Here is a 15,334-nt window from a genome sequence, read left to right on the forward strand (position 1 = left end):
GTTCAGACTCCCCATTAGGGCCTGTATATACAGCTCTGCATTATGCAGCCTTACTTAATTTTCACTCTCCTCACCATGCTTTCTGTCATATCCTATAATGTACCCACATTGACTTTCTTGAGATGCTTTTGATGGACTGTGTACTTTCAACCCCCCCTTCAAAGCACTCTTTATAAAAGCTCTCTCTACCTTCACTTTTGACCTCCAGTCCTCTGTTACTTGGGTATCTACCACTCATCCTTCAGTACTCAGCTCCAAAGTCTCCATTTCCTGACCTCTCTCCTGCTGCATCACAAGGCTCAACCAGAGACTTCTCTGTATCCTTGATGCTCACCCTACACACGTGTCTACCATGACATTTAATTTACATCTCTAGCCTACCACTAGATATATAACTATAAATATATAAATATAAATAAAGGAAATGCTTCAAAATGATTAATGTTACTATGAATTAATGATTTAAATGTGTCTCCAGGGCCTATCACAGGGCAGGTATGTACCAGTAAGCTATTTTGTGGCATGCATGAATGAGTAAAAGAGCACAATTAGCCTTTCCAAATATGATGAAATCAGCAAGGAAACAGGAACATTACTAATCTAACTCTTGTCATTTTTTTCAGGAATTACAACTGTCCTTACAATGACTACGATCAATACCCACTTGCGGGAGACTCTCCCTAAAATCCCCTATGTGAAGGCCATTGACATGTACCTGATGGGGTGCTTTGTCTTTGTTTTCATGGCCCTTCTGGAATATGCTTTGGTCAACTACATCTTTTTTGGGAGGGGACCCCAACGCCAAAAGAAAGCAGCTGAGAAAGCTGCTAGTGCCAACAATGAGAAGATGCGCCTGGATGTCAACAAGGTAAATTCAGAGGGCAAGCCCTCCTTGGTTCTTAAACTCGTAGAAGAATGCCAGCAATATAGGCTAATGGCCTTGTTTAACAAATGAGGAAACCAAGGCCCAGGGAAGAGAATGGGTAATTTTTCCAAAATCACAATGTTAATTAGTGATGGAGGCACAATTATGGCCAAAACTTGTGTTACATTTGGATGCCCTTTACCTTAACACTAGGGTTGCCCAAACCATAGTCATCGGAGAACTACCTTTGTGAATTTTTTCATATATGAATATAATATGTACTATTTTATACCTTATGTGCATTTACTCACTTTAAGTTTTTTAAAAAGGAAATTTTGTATCACTTAAATCAGTATTACTTGCTGGAAGATAATCTTAAGTAATAAACATAAAACTATTGAAGTGAATTCTAGGCTACACTAGATGAAGACTCTGGGCCTGAGCCTGTTCTCTTTGATTTAAAAGGGAGATAGACAAGTGCAGAGATATATTAAAGATCCACCAGCAATAAATTAAGGCTTTCTCTTTGAAGTCATCAGAAGGATAAAAAGAGAAGTGGAGGGTAAAAAAAGAAATAAATTTCTCCTTAAGTGACAGATAATTACTTAATGCCTTGCACATGTACCACTTAAAGTCACTGAAGCATGTGACTGTAAGAGACCACCATCTTGCTTGTTACACATAATCAAAGAACAATTTCCATGTGGTTGTAAATGCTATTTAATCTATAAGGCAATGATTCTCAACCTTGGGTGCCCAATCGAATGACTGGGAGAACATTAACAAATACTGAAGTCTGGATTCCTTTCCCAGAAATTCTTATTTGAATGTGCTGGAGTATGCCTGGGTATCATAATTTTTAAAATATTCTTCAAACCTTTTGCTAATTTGCAGCCAAGATTTAGAATCTTCATTTAGAGGTTTTTGACAGCAGTCCCAATGGATCCAACCCTCTTTACTACCCAAATGTTACTTCACCTGGCTTCCTCTATCAAACTTTCTGCATTAAACAGAATATTTATATATGTATTTTCCCATAGCCCAAATTTAAATCCTTCAATATAGACCAAAAAACAAGGCCTTATTTTAATATCTGCCATAAACAGTGTTTATAAAGTAGTGCATAGTGTTGAATTTAATAAATAGCTCATAGTAATGAAACTAGGAAAACAGTAATACTTTTAAACTATCTGGTATAATTAACCAGATCAATCATTAGTTAATTGAAATTTTAATATTTCTGACTTCAATTGAATTCCAAGGATAGCACATCACAAATAATCTCTACAGTTAAGTTTTATTTGGAGCAAACCCAATGAAAGCTTTAACTCACTACAGTTTTCAGATATCCATAGGTCTCTTTCTCTCTCTCTCTCTCTCTCGCTCTCACTCTCTCTGTCTCTTTTGGACTATTTTCTAATCAAAGGCACTTCTTTGCCAGGAGATGATGTTTGTAAAGATGCAAATTTTAAGTATGGCCCTTGATGGCTAATGACCCATGGGTCTAGAAAATTGTCAATTTCTTTACAGTGCCTGATGTTTCACTTATTAGAATCTGTCAATAGGTTCTCTCTCAGGCTGTGAAAGAAAAGAATGCTTTTAAAAACCATTTTATGATTTTTCTGATATAGTAGCTTCAGTTAAATAAATAAGTTATATATATATAATATATATATTATTATATATATATAATAATAAATAACACTATCTCATAGGACTACAATTTGAACTGAATCTAAATCAATTGCCCTAATGAAAAGCTGACCTAATAAGATAACATCTGATCCTTTTTACTTTCATCTACCCTATTTTTTTCATGCCAGTTTGCATTTAAATGATGAATTTAAGAGCCAGAGAGTGGCAGTTTTATAGCAAACTGAACCTGGAGAGCTTCAGAGAGTTTTAAGTTCAATGTACTGAGCTGAAGGTAGAAAATGGCTCACTGAGTGAGTACCCCACAGTGGCTGAAGTTGGACCCACAATTCAGAGCATAGAATATCAGAGAACAAAAATGATATCAGAGTTCTTTGAGTACAGTGGTTCTTTTTTTAAATTTTTTTATGTTTATTCATTTTGAGAGAGAGAGAGACAGACAGAGCATGAATGGGGTAGGGGCAGAGAGAGAGGGAAATACAGAATCTGAAGCAAGCTCCAGGCTCTGAGCAGTCAGCATAGATCCCAATGCGGAGCTCGAATCCACAAACCATAAGATCATGACCTGAACCAAAGTTGGATGCTTAACTGACAGAGCCACCCAGGTGCCCTTAGTACAATGGTTCTTAAAACTCAGGCAGTTTTTCCCCCAGAGGATCTTTGGCAATGTCTGTAGATATTTTTTGGATTGTCAAAACCGGGAGGAGGGGATTAGCACTGGTATCTAGTGAATAGAGGCCAAGAATGCTGGCAAACATCTTTCTGCTCAGTGAACAGCCTCCTCCTAACAGAGAACTATCTAGTCCCAAATGTCGATATTGCTGAGCTTAAAAACCCTAGTCTAATCCAATCCTCTAGTTTCAAACACAAGAAACTGAAGCCCAGTAAAAATATAAGATGCTTGTTCTATTCTTACAGTTCTTTAAAAAAATTTTTTTAATGTTTGTTTATTTTTGAGAGAGAGAGAGAGAGAGAGAAAGAGAGCGAGGGGGGGAGAAGTAGAGAGAAATAGAGACAGAGAAAGAGAGCGAGGCGGGGAGAAGTAGAGAGAAATAGAGACAGAGAATCTGAAGCAGGGTCCAGGCTCTGAGCTGTCAGCACAGAGTCCAGTGTGGGGCTCAAACCCACAAACCGTGAGATCACGACCTGAGCCAAAGTCAGACACTTTACTGACTGAGCCACCTAAGTGCTCTGTGTTCTTACAACTCTTAAACACAAGTGGTTTCTCCACCTTCTTTAATCAAAATGTGTAATATCAAGACATCATAAGTTCTAATTTAGCATGACAGTTCTAAACCTGATTTTGGAGTCAGTTTCAGTATTTACTGTCTATTTACAGTTGTGTGACAACAGGTAATAAGCAAATAAGCAAGAAACTGACCCTTCAGTTTCTTCATCTATAAAATGGAGTTTATTCTTCTCTGATAGGCTATTATGAAGATTATTTGTGATAATGTAAAGAGAGGATGGATAACATAGTCCTTAATACATGTTAAACACTCAGTAAGTGGTAAATACTAATAAAATATTAAAATATTATAAGTGATAGGAATTATTACTCTTTAAAGTAAATTTATAGCTTCCAGTTGTATCACCAATGCTTGTTCATGTATTTTACACTGTAAATACAGAGCATATAGGGTCCAATCCCATTCCTAAAAGACGATACTATCTATAGAGTTTAAGTCAATGCAAGGAAATCATTTTTCAACAGGTATTAGCTGTAAAATCTATAGCAAAACAACTACAAAGTTTATCATTTATCAGGCCTGAATACTTAGAGGCATCTTGATTTGATTAAAACAAAAAAAGTGACCATCCTACATTCCAGACTCCCGTGGTTTTTTTTTCAACCTAACATGAAAGGTTGGAGATCTACATAGGGCTCTGATTGCACATCACTTTCTTTTGTGTTGGCATCATGAATAATGCCACTCTATTTCTTATCAAGAATGTCCATTCTTTTCAACTGTAATTTTACTTTTTTATTTTTTTTTTTCATTTCTTTCTTTCTTTTTTTTCCCAAAGCTGGGGAACATATAATCAACTAAGTATTGTTGGATGCTCTGGAAAAATCAGTCACCAGGAGAGGGATTGACCTTTTCAGCTTCCATTGAAGGTTTCCTAGAGAAAGAAGCAGCATGGCAGATCATCTAAAGTGATTTTTAAATTGTGCTCTGTCCTGAGGTCAGGGAGGGATGAAAATGGGAAGCCTAGGCAGGTGGGAGCCCACTGTTACCTCAATGACATATGTCCACATTTTTCCACTCTCTTCTCTGTATTGGTTTCCTGTAAGTTTTTAATTTAATAAGAGTATATACAGCTCATAGAACAATTCTTTCCTGCCATTTAATTCATTTAATTTATGTAAAAACTAAGGCTCTTAAGGAGAGTAAAATATCCAAGGTTGCATAACAAAGCTGACACAATTTCTGAGACTTGATCTCATCTGGATTTTCCAGTTTGTATCTAGTGTACATTCTGCTATGCTAACAATTACAAAAAATATTTAACAGTTCATTCTACATTATTCCATATATTCAATTCAGTTGACTTCACTGGGGGAGGTGGGGGGGAAACACCTGTTTGCACATGAGAGTTCATAGTCCTCAAGCACTATCATGGACATTGTCTCCATGTAACAATTTAAGTTGTAAAATACAAAGAATTTTAAATAAACCTCAGACCAGCAAGAGGGTTACTGAATATGTTTCCCAAGTGTCTTATGGAGTTTTTAATTAAAAAAAAAAATATATATATATATATAAATCTAGTGTTAGGAGAGTGCTTCTTATTTATCCCTTTGCATTCTTCTATTTGTGTGTTTGTGTATGTGTATGTGTGTATATGTGTTTCCTTATAGAATTTGCTCTTGGTTAATTTCCCTTACTTTTCTCACGTTCTCTTCAAGTTTTCAACTCTCTTTTCTTCCCTTTAAGCTTTATGTTGTTCATTGTTTATTTTGTTGCCAATAAGTGTGTGTGTGTATATATATATATATATATAACTAAATTCTAATATATATACATATATAGATATGTATATATATTAGAATTTAGTTACTCCTGCCTTTTCACCACCTTGACTTTTACATATCTAAAAAGCCTCCAATGTCTTTATTGCATTAAGAGACCCACAACCACCAGTTTTCCAAATAAAACTGTGCCCAGGAGATCTCCATTTGGGGAATATTCTTTATCCTGCATTTATGGGTGTTGTGAGTCTCTGTGTTGCCTTTATCCATTGTGCCTAATTTTTTTTGTTATGCAAAGCCACTAAAATCTTTTAAATCTATTTATTTCTAGTGGTTGGAATTATATATATTTTTAATGATAGATTAAAAAAATACAACTAATTCAAAATCCTCTCTGTTAACATCGGTCTTTCTAAAGACCAGTAGCATTTATCTATATCCAATTTACTTTAACCACAAATCCTAATCTAGTGGCATCAGTCTACTTAATTAGCACATTCTCTACTTTGTCTTCCAGATTTTTTATAAAGATATTAAACAAAATGGGACCCAATATCGATCCTTGTGGGACCCAACTGGAAACCTCTCCCCAACTAGACGGACTACCAATTACGATTTCTCTCTGTATACGGTTAGATAGCCAGTTTTTAATCCATTTATTTGTATTTCTGTTGGGGCCAATTTGTTTAGCTGTTCCCTGTAAAATAATGTATGGGGTCTTTGCAGATAATCTATGGACTTATATCCACAGAGACTTGGAAATAAGTTAAATGTTTTCATGAAAAGCCTAATGGGGTTTTCCGGTTTCTTCTTTTTTTAATATAACTGTGATGAGCCTAAGCTTCATTGTTCCACTCAGTCATTATTATTGTGCTAGAGAGAGAAACCAAGTACATCATATTTTGAGATTCCTTTTCATTTGTATTGAGAAGATAGAATGGCATTATATACTATGTCATTTCTTAGTTTTCTTGTTGTGTTTATTTGGATGAATAGAATAGGTAGTGAATTATACATTCCTTCTATTAGTTGCATCAGAATTTAGGAGCCTATATTTTCTGTCCTAGATTATTAATTTATGTCTGGGAATGTTATGTTTGCATCAAGTCCTTGTTGCTTTATCGTTACGTATTTTACAAATAACTATTACCTTGGTGGATTCAGCACTATTATAATGATAAATAAAAGGTAGTACCTGAGGTTGTTCTTTATAATTCTTGACTTAAATGAACTCTAAAGAAAACATTTTTTTGGCTAATACTTAAAGTTCAGTTTTTGAATCCTCATGTGTTTGCATTATTAATTGGCAAATTGTCATTCATACTGCCCTCTACATTGGAGGAAGAGGAGGAGGAGGAGGAGGAGGAGGAGGAGGAGGAGGAGGAGGAGGAGGAGGAGGAGAATTGTCACCATTCTACTTTATCATCTACAACCTGTCCAACTCTTTTTTTTTTTTTTTGATTTCTGTTTCCTGGTGAGGCAGTGAATGACAATGAATGCTCCTGAATCTTTCCTATGAGGACTTGATGCTTGATGAGCTGTTACTGTATCTTCTGAGTATCATGTTTTTCCCTAATTTTACTGTTCTGACCCCAGGTTCCTTAATTCCAAATTATTATTGCCTTTGGGGTGGGAGAAAGGTATGGTTTATCTATTAAATTGCTACTCTGTTTTATTTTAAGCTTCCTTTTAACTTCATTACTTGTTGTGTTGTACACAGAACAGAGTTTGATAAATGGTATTAGGTAGATTCCAGGAGAAGAAATATTTGGAATTTTGCCATCACTAATTTAGTCCAATCCCCTAAACATCCAACCCCTACCATGTGTGTTGTCGTAGGCTATCTCATTTGTGTTATTGCTGTTCTTGTTTTTAACTCTAGCTAGTCTTGTTGAAATTGAACTAGACTGATTTGGTTGGGCAGTATTCTGGGTAGAACACTAATCATTTAGAAGAAAACACCATTCAAATTTCTGTTTATGATGAAAACGATTGAAAAATGTATTCTAAAACCAAAATCAAACTATACTGCATGATCGTTATAGTGACTGGGTACAGTTATGTGAAAATTCAGGAAAAGCCCCAGATCATGAGACTACTTTATAGAAAATTTGCCTCTTTGGTGCATTAAATTTTTCAGTTGATGACTTGAAAGAGTTAATGATACTCTCTGATACCATGATTTAGACCCTCACTTGTCAAGAACTCTTTCCCAATTTCATAAAACATTATGTTAAAGAAAATGTTACATGATTTACATTGAAATATGAATCTTAATGTCTTCTGCTTGTACAAATTTCTTTGTTGAGCGTGTCTTCACTATACCCTTTGAGTTCTCTTTTAATTTCAAACTTAGTATATTAAATAAGGATTGGTGTTCAAAAGTTTGAATGAGCCATTAAATCTGTAACCTGTAAAAACATCAAGATGTATGTGGCAATCCTCAGAGGCAGTAGGGTCCACTGGGAAAATGGTGGCTTTTAGAATCAGCCAGACCAAATTGGGGTCTCATTTAGGCATGGTCTTTTATGAACTGTTCGACCTTAGATATGTTTAACCTTTCCACCCTTCCAGTTCCTCAAATGAAAACTAAAACACACTACCTCATGAAGCTGCTGAGAGGATTAAATGACATAATTATATTAAGGGCCTCATCTGGTACCAGACTAAAAGCACTCAATAAATAGTTGCTGTTACTCTAGAGATGGTAGCAGAGAGTGCATCTCTCTCTCAGTTTTTTTCTTTTTTTTTTCTTAGTTTAGTCCTATTACTATTTTTCTAATTACAAATCTAATTCATGGTATTTTTTAATTTACAAAAGGCAATGAAAACCATCTGCACCTCCACACCCAGATATAATCACTGTTAACATTGCCTTTTATTTACAGGGAGTGATATACTTTTATATAAATAATTACGCTTTGCTATTGTGTATACTGCTAGTTTCCACTTGCCTTTTTATACCTTCAAGTGTAAGTATACACCATTTCTAATAGTGATAAGATACTTTATTGATATATTTACCATAATTTATGTAATAAGCACCTATGGTTAGATATTTGCATTGTTTCTAAGTGGTTTTCCATTATAAGCAACTCTAAGCGTTCCACTGTGGACATGTTTGTACATCATTGATTCTTGATGTATTTCTTAAAATAGAATTTCTGGGTGAAAAAATGTATGTGCATTTAAAATGGTGATAGGTATTTCCAAGTTGTTCCCCAGGAAAGTTCTGTCATAGCTCATATACCCACTAGCACCATATGAGTGTGTGGGAGTACACACACACACACACACACACACACACACACACATTGTCACCAAGCCCTTAAAAGGATAAAGAACCAGAAAAAACTGGTGCCTTTGTCCAATTGCAGACGTGTTAGAGAAGTGAAGGCAGAAGAATCCAAAACCTGTGTGCAGTTTTTCTCCTCTCCATTCAAAAGCCATAGAGAATAAAACAGCAATAGAAAAACAAAACAAAAACAATCAACACTTAACTCAAGCTGAAGCTCTACAAAGAAACAGAGACACATAAGCAGAGCCAATATTCATGCAAGCAGAATCCTAACAAATCTACCGAAGCTATATTTGAACAAATAGGAAAACCATGTAGAAAGGTCTACATCAAAATGAAACATCTGAACAAAGATACAGCATGGCAGCTGTGCAGGAAAACTACAAATGACTCTGTCTATGTCTATTTAGTTAGGTAGAAAGAGAAAAGAACTTAGGTTACAAAAGACAGAATAATGACTCTAATTGGAAAAAAAAATACTTCAGGATAAATTAAAATTTCCATAACAAAAGTTTTTTTTCTCACCCAAAATTGAAAGAGAATATGAAACAAAAGATCAAGGATGAAATGATAAACAAGATGCTAAGAGGTGATTTAAAAGGCAAAAATGAAGACAAAGTAATCTTTGTAGAAACTAGTAACGGAGTCTAAACAAGAGAATAAGTGTGGCAAAATATCAAGGCAGTGACACAGAGTTTAGGCTGGAGAAAATCATGCCAAATCATGCCAAATGGAGAGAAAAGAGATATAAAGTTACAGACCACTTAGAAAAAACATCATAAATATATAAAACAGGCATAGCAGATTAAACATGCAGAATCATGATGCCAGTATAGAATGGAATAAAATGGATTAGAAAAAGTCTGATGTCAAAAATTATAATAATAATGAATAGTTATTGGATGCCTTTTATGTTCTTAGACACTTTACATATAGTATGTCATGACAGTCTTTACTATTATCCTTTATTGCAGTAATTCTAATTTTACAGATAATGAACTAGGACCCAGAGAATCTAATTAACTTGCTTACAGTTAGAAAGCTAAGAAATGGTTGAACAGAAAAGATGACTAGAGGCTACACTCTTATGCTAGACATTATATATTTATACATATATGCAATAAAATAAATCATTAGGCCCAAAGGGTATACTGGGTCCTAAGGTAAAAATTATATAATCTCATTACCACCCTATTATATCTTTCTGACATTACCAAACTTCCATTCAGAAATAGTGAATGATCTACAAGGAAGGGGAAGAAAATTAGGTCTCAAACTATTCAACAGTAATATTAAATTTTGTAAAACAATGGAAAAATGTTACAGGGTTCTGAGGCGGAGACAAAGTAACCTAAGAATATTATTATTGATAGATAAAGGCAAAAAAAAAAAAAAAAGATATCCACCGTTTCCAAAGTCGTAGTGAATATAGCATCCACAAAACCTTGTTAAAAAAAAAATTCTAGCCCCAATTAAAGGTAATCCAAGTTAAGGAACTCTAGAATAGGAAAAGGCAGTGTGCTAGCATTCAGAACTAAAGATAGCATGTCAACTTAAAGCTATACAGCTCCAGAAATTAAAGTCACAGAATAAAAAATAAGTGAATTATTTAAACTAGATGCTAAACACTGTATAAAAAGAATAAACCATGGGGCACCTGGGTGGCTCAGTCGGTTGAGTGTCCGACTTCGGCCCAGGTCATGATCTCGCGGTCCGTGGGTTCGAGCCCCGCATTGGGCTCTGTGCTGACAGCTCGGAGCCTGGAGCCTGTTTCAGATTCTGTGTCTCCCTCTCTCTCTGACCCTCCCCTGTTCATGCTCTGTCTCTCTCTGTCTCAAATATAAATAAACATTAAAAAAAATTTTTTTTAAAAGAATAAACCAGAGTGTCTGTTGTTGAAGTGAGACAAAGTATTTGTTTTCTAATTCATAGCAAGGACTCAGTATTTACCCTTTATCCTTAGAGTTTATGAATCAAGAAGTTGAAGATTAAGAATATATTTAAAATTAACATAGATTACTATGACCATGTTTCTGGAAGGATCCACCATAGATTGCCTACATTAGGGTCATCTGGGATGCTCACTTAAAATTTAGTAGATTCCACCTGAGACATTGGAAATCAAAATCTTTAGTGGGAAAGCTGGGGAATCTGCATTTTTGTCTTTTAGATCTTTGTCCTATACACTGAAACAGGAAAGTTTGAGTATCAAGATAGTTAGGATAAAACAATCAAAAACTGACAATTAATCTATAAAAAACCCTAGCTAATAAGAAGGAAATAAAATAAAGATGCAGATAAGGTAGCTAATGCTACATGTCAGAAATAAGGATGAGGGCAACTTAAAAGCAAATTTAGAGCAGAAATTAAGATGATAGAATTAAGACCAAGCTTATCTTAACTGCTATAACTAGAGCACCTATCAACTTACCCATCAAAAGAGCAAGATTCTTAGATTTGATCAAGCAACTAAACCCAACAAAATGCTATTTATTAGATACACTTCTAAAGCAAAAGTATTGAAAAATATTCTATGTAAAGTCACAGGTAAAACAAATGAGGCAAACACAAGTCTGAGAATAACTGAATATTGGATATTATTACTATTTGGTAGTACCAAGTTATGACTGTTATGACATTATAAGGATGAATTGAAGGTAAAAAAAACTATTGACTGAGAGATATTTTATAATAATTGCAATCCAAATTAAAGGTGTTATCAAAGATTAATAATTTATATATAATTCATAAAATTAAAATTGAAATAGCATCCAAATAAAGTGATAGCAAATAAAAAGAAAAAATGACAGAAACATTACCTGACTAATATATTTTTAATAATGTTTATTAGTTGTATAACCACATTTTTATACAACTCATGTGCCAAAGTTACAATAAAAATTAATTTGAAGAACATCTAGGAACTAATAGCAACTTAAAATACTGCATAGTGAATCCCAAGGGATGTGATTAAAATAATTCACAGTGGGAAAGTTATAGGGTCAAGCAAATTTCTGGCAAGTAATTTTAAAAAGTGAATTAAATGTATAATTTAAGAAGTTAAAAAAAAAGATCAACAGTATATCCTAAAGAAGCAGAAGAAAGTAATTCATCTAGATCAATTGTAAGTTAATAAAACAGAAAAGCAAAGTAAAAATGTACAAATAAATCAGTTCTTTTTTAAAAAATTAAGTAAAATAGGGAAATAATTGATAAAGGAAAAGCTTATTAAAGAAGCAAAGAGGGAGCCAAAGTAGAAATTTTTAAAAGCATAACAATTGTTTTTTAGAAAGGCAAAATTAAAATTATGCAAAGATCTTAGAAAATGTGGATAAAATACAGGACATTCTTAGAAAGTATAAATTAGCAACACTAACCCTAGCAGGAAGAGAAAACAAAAACAGAGCAATTACCAAAGACAAAACTAAGAAAAGTGACAAAATAACGTAATCCTACTCTAAAAGATCATCTAGCCTAGAAGATTTCAACAATAAATCTTGTCGAACATTATAAGCAAATATCTCCACTGGTATTTAAACTCTTGGAGATCCTAGCAGAAAGAAGAAAAAAATTTTCAAATGATTTAGAAAGTAGCATAACATAAGTAAGGTGACAAAACCATATCTAAAAAAAGCATAAGTGTAGGAAAAAAGCTATGGATTCACTTCATTAATGAATATCAGTGGAGGAAAGAAATCTTTAAATTAAGCTTTACTTAAATTTTACTTTACTTAAATTTTCCTTTACCTAAAATTACTTAAAATTTATTTAAATTTTACCTTACAACATAACTATGAAATATAATTTCAAAACAAAATTATAATATTATTTACCACATTAATATGTTAAAAAGGTGAAGTAGTTTTTTTACCCTTTCAGTAGATTACCAAGAGATATTTAAAGGTCCTGAATTCAGTATTCATGTTTTGGTTATAAATTTTAAAACCCTTAGGAAATTGAGAAATGATGGATATTTTCTTGCTATGGGTTTCTTAACTTCTCTTCATCTATCCAAACTTTCTCTCTTACATTTTGTCTTAGGATAGAACAGTAAAAGCAGGAACAAGAAATGGATGCTTACCATCACCACTGTTATTTAATTTTGCAAAAATTGTTAGTGAAATTACACGAGAGATAATAAGGAATTTTAGAAAAGGAGGAAAAAGAATTTCACTCTTAGCAAAAAAGAAATTATTTTATTCTGGGAGGAGCTTTTAGAAACTATATGAAAATTTAGGGAAGTTTCTATAGCTTTTCTATATAAAGAATATATAAACAATAATATATATATGTGTATATATATTAGATATGATATTTATATATGTTATTTATATTTATATCTATAATGGAAGGAAAGAAAAAGAACCCTTTTACTAATAGTAAGATTTTGATAAAAGAAAACTTCATTTAAAATACCTTATTTTTTAAAAAAAATAACATTTTAAGAGAATCAGTTTTTTCCAAAATATTCTATGAATTTAGTGTAATCTCATTGGATGACAAAGGGCTTCATTTTGAATTTTAATTCTTTACTGTTTTGGTTTTTTTTTTTAGAAATTTAACACAGTAACTCTAAAGTTTATTTGAAAGAAAAAATATATATATAGAATCAGCAAAATGATGAAAAAAAATAAGAATAGTTCTACCAGAAGTTTAAATGAATTGTAAAACAAGAGTGATTAATATAGTAGTGAATCAGTCCTATCTACATAAAGAGAATAGAAATTGACTTAGAAACATAATACACTAAATTCTTAATAAGAGTGTCATTTCATATCATTAGGAACATGTGAGTTATTTAATAAGTAGTGGTGAGTAATTAGATGACCATTTGGGAATACTGAAATGTAATACCATATATTTAACCCACCCCATCCTCCAAATTAAATTCTAGATAAATTGAAGAGCTAAATATTTTTTTAATGTTTATTTATTTTTAAGAGAGGGAGATAGAGCTTGAGTTGGGGAGAAGCAGAGAGAGAGGGAGACCCAGAATCAGAAACAGGCTCCAGGCTTTGTGTTGACAGCCCAGACATGGGGCTGGAACCAATGAACTGTGAGATCATGACCTGAACCAAAGTCGGACACTTAACTGACTGAGCCACCCAGGCACTCCCAAGATCTAAATATTTTTTTAAAGAGGAAAAGATACATAAAAAGCAGAAAATCATGTATAAATATTTCAATAAACATGGGCAAAACAGAAAATACAGAATCTAGAAGAGAATAATATATTTGAGCTTGTAAAAATGTTTAATTTCTATATTTTTCTTTTTCTCTTACCATTTTCTCTTACCATTCTTTTTTTCTTACCATTCTTATCAGGTAAAGCTTTTCTTTCCATGAGGAACATAATTTTTTTTTTATCTTCTTTCTAATTACATTTTTTAAAGCACATGGTTATTTTCATTTAATAATAGTTTAAAATAAGAAAAGTAGAAACCATTTGAATCCCACTTTATTTCCTAAGGGGGAAAAATACCCAATATTTTATAATCATTTTTTCATTTTTCATGTTTATACTTCTGTATGAACAGATTCCCTTTCTCATTCTCCCTTCAACAGTATTGATTGCTGATTGCTCTTCACTATTTATTAAGTGTATAGTCTTGTTTTAACTTGAATTTCTCACATTTAAGAAATTTAGTAACTTTTCATATATTTATGTGATATTTGAATTGGATTCCCTGTGAATTGACTATGGTTACTCTTATCCATTTCTCTGTTTTCAGTTTTCAGAGGTCTAAATACAATAAATATACTAACCACTTACTAGTATGTGCACTAAAGATATTTTCCCAAGCTGCCATTCACTCCATAAACAAGTTTTCAATTTTTAAATTGCCTAATTATTTGCACTTTTATAATTTCTGGGTTTTCTGGAATGGATAAAAATTCCTCTTCAAACTCTAGGTTAGGCATATGATGTAATGAATTTTTATGAAAGCTATTTTTCTTTCCATAGTTAATTCATTGTTTCATGTTTTACATTTAATCCATCTTAAATAACATATTACTGTTAGTGCAAGAGAATGGTCAGCTTTATATTTTTCCGGGGGTAAAACCAATAGCACAAGCATTATTGTATTATTACATTTTGAAATCCATTTTCCCAGTGGTTACATTTAGAGAGTGGGACAGAATGATAGAAACGCTTCCATTTTTCATTTAATGTCTTTCTGCAGTGTTTGAACTATTACAATGAGTACATATTACTTTTAAAATTTAAGACACTGTGTGAATGTGTTTATGTATACATATTCCCACCTGTTTTGCCAGTATGATCCTATGGTCCTTTTACTACGTTCTCTCTAACACATACAGTTACACACAAACACTCACTCACCATACCTACTCAACCCAAATACCACACACAAATATAATTCCTACTTTTCCCAGTGTTTCATATATATCACTTAACCAGAATAGCCCAATAACATATAAGTAGTACATGCTCATTTATAATAATTATTGCTTCTATTCTGTTCTAATAATTATTGCTGTCAGAAAGAAAAGGAAGGAAGGAAAGAGGGAAGAAAGCAGG

The 15,334-nt window shown here is 33.0% G+C and overlaps 1 protein-coding gene across 4 annotated transcripts in view; it reads left to right on the forward strand.

Annotated features, from left to right (window-relative positions):
- The window catches only part of GABRB2 (gamma-aminobutyric acid type A receptor subunit beta2), a 236,054-nt gene that overhangs the window by 192,831 nt on the left and 27,889 nt on the right, over nucleotides 1–15,334 (forward strand). For 3 of the 4 annotated variants that reach the window (XM_027033701.2, XM_053226767.1, XM_027033709.2), the window contains 2 exons: nucleotides 624–868; nucleotides 6,010–6,123. In XM_027033701.2, coding sequence (XP_026889502.1) covers nucleotides 624–868; nucleotides 6,010–6,123 — 359 coding nt within the window. The remainder of the gene's footprint in view (nucleotides 1–623; nucleotides 869–6,009; nucleotides 6,124–15,334) is intronic. The other variant, XM_027033716.2, reaches the window with a different exon arrangement.

The sequence above is a fragment of the Acinonyx jubatus genome, chromosome A1 (assembly GCF_027475565.1).
Source record: "Acinonyx jubatus isolate Ajub_Pintada_27869175 chromosome A1, VMU_Ajub_asm_v1.0, whole genome shotgun sequence".
In the NCBI taxonomy this organism is placed as follows: Eukaryota; Metazoa; Chordata; class Mammalia; order Carnivora; family Felidae; genus Acinonyx; species Acinonyx jubatus.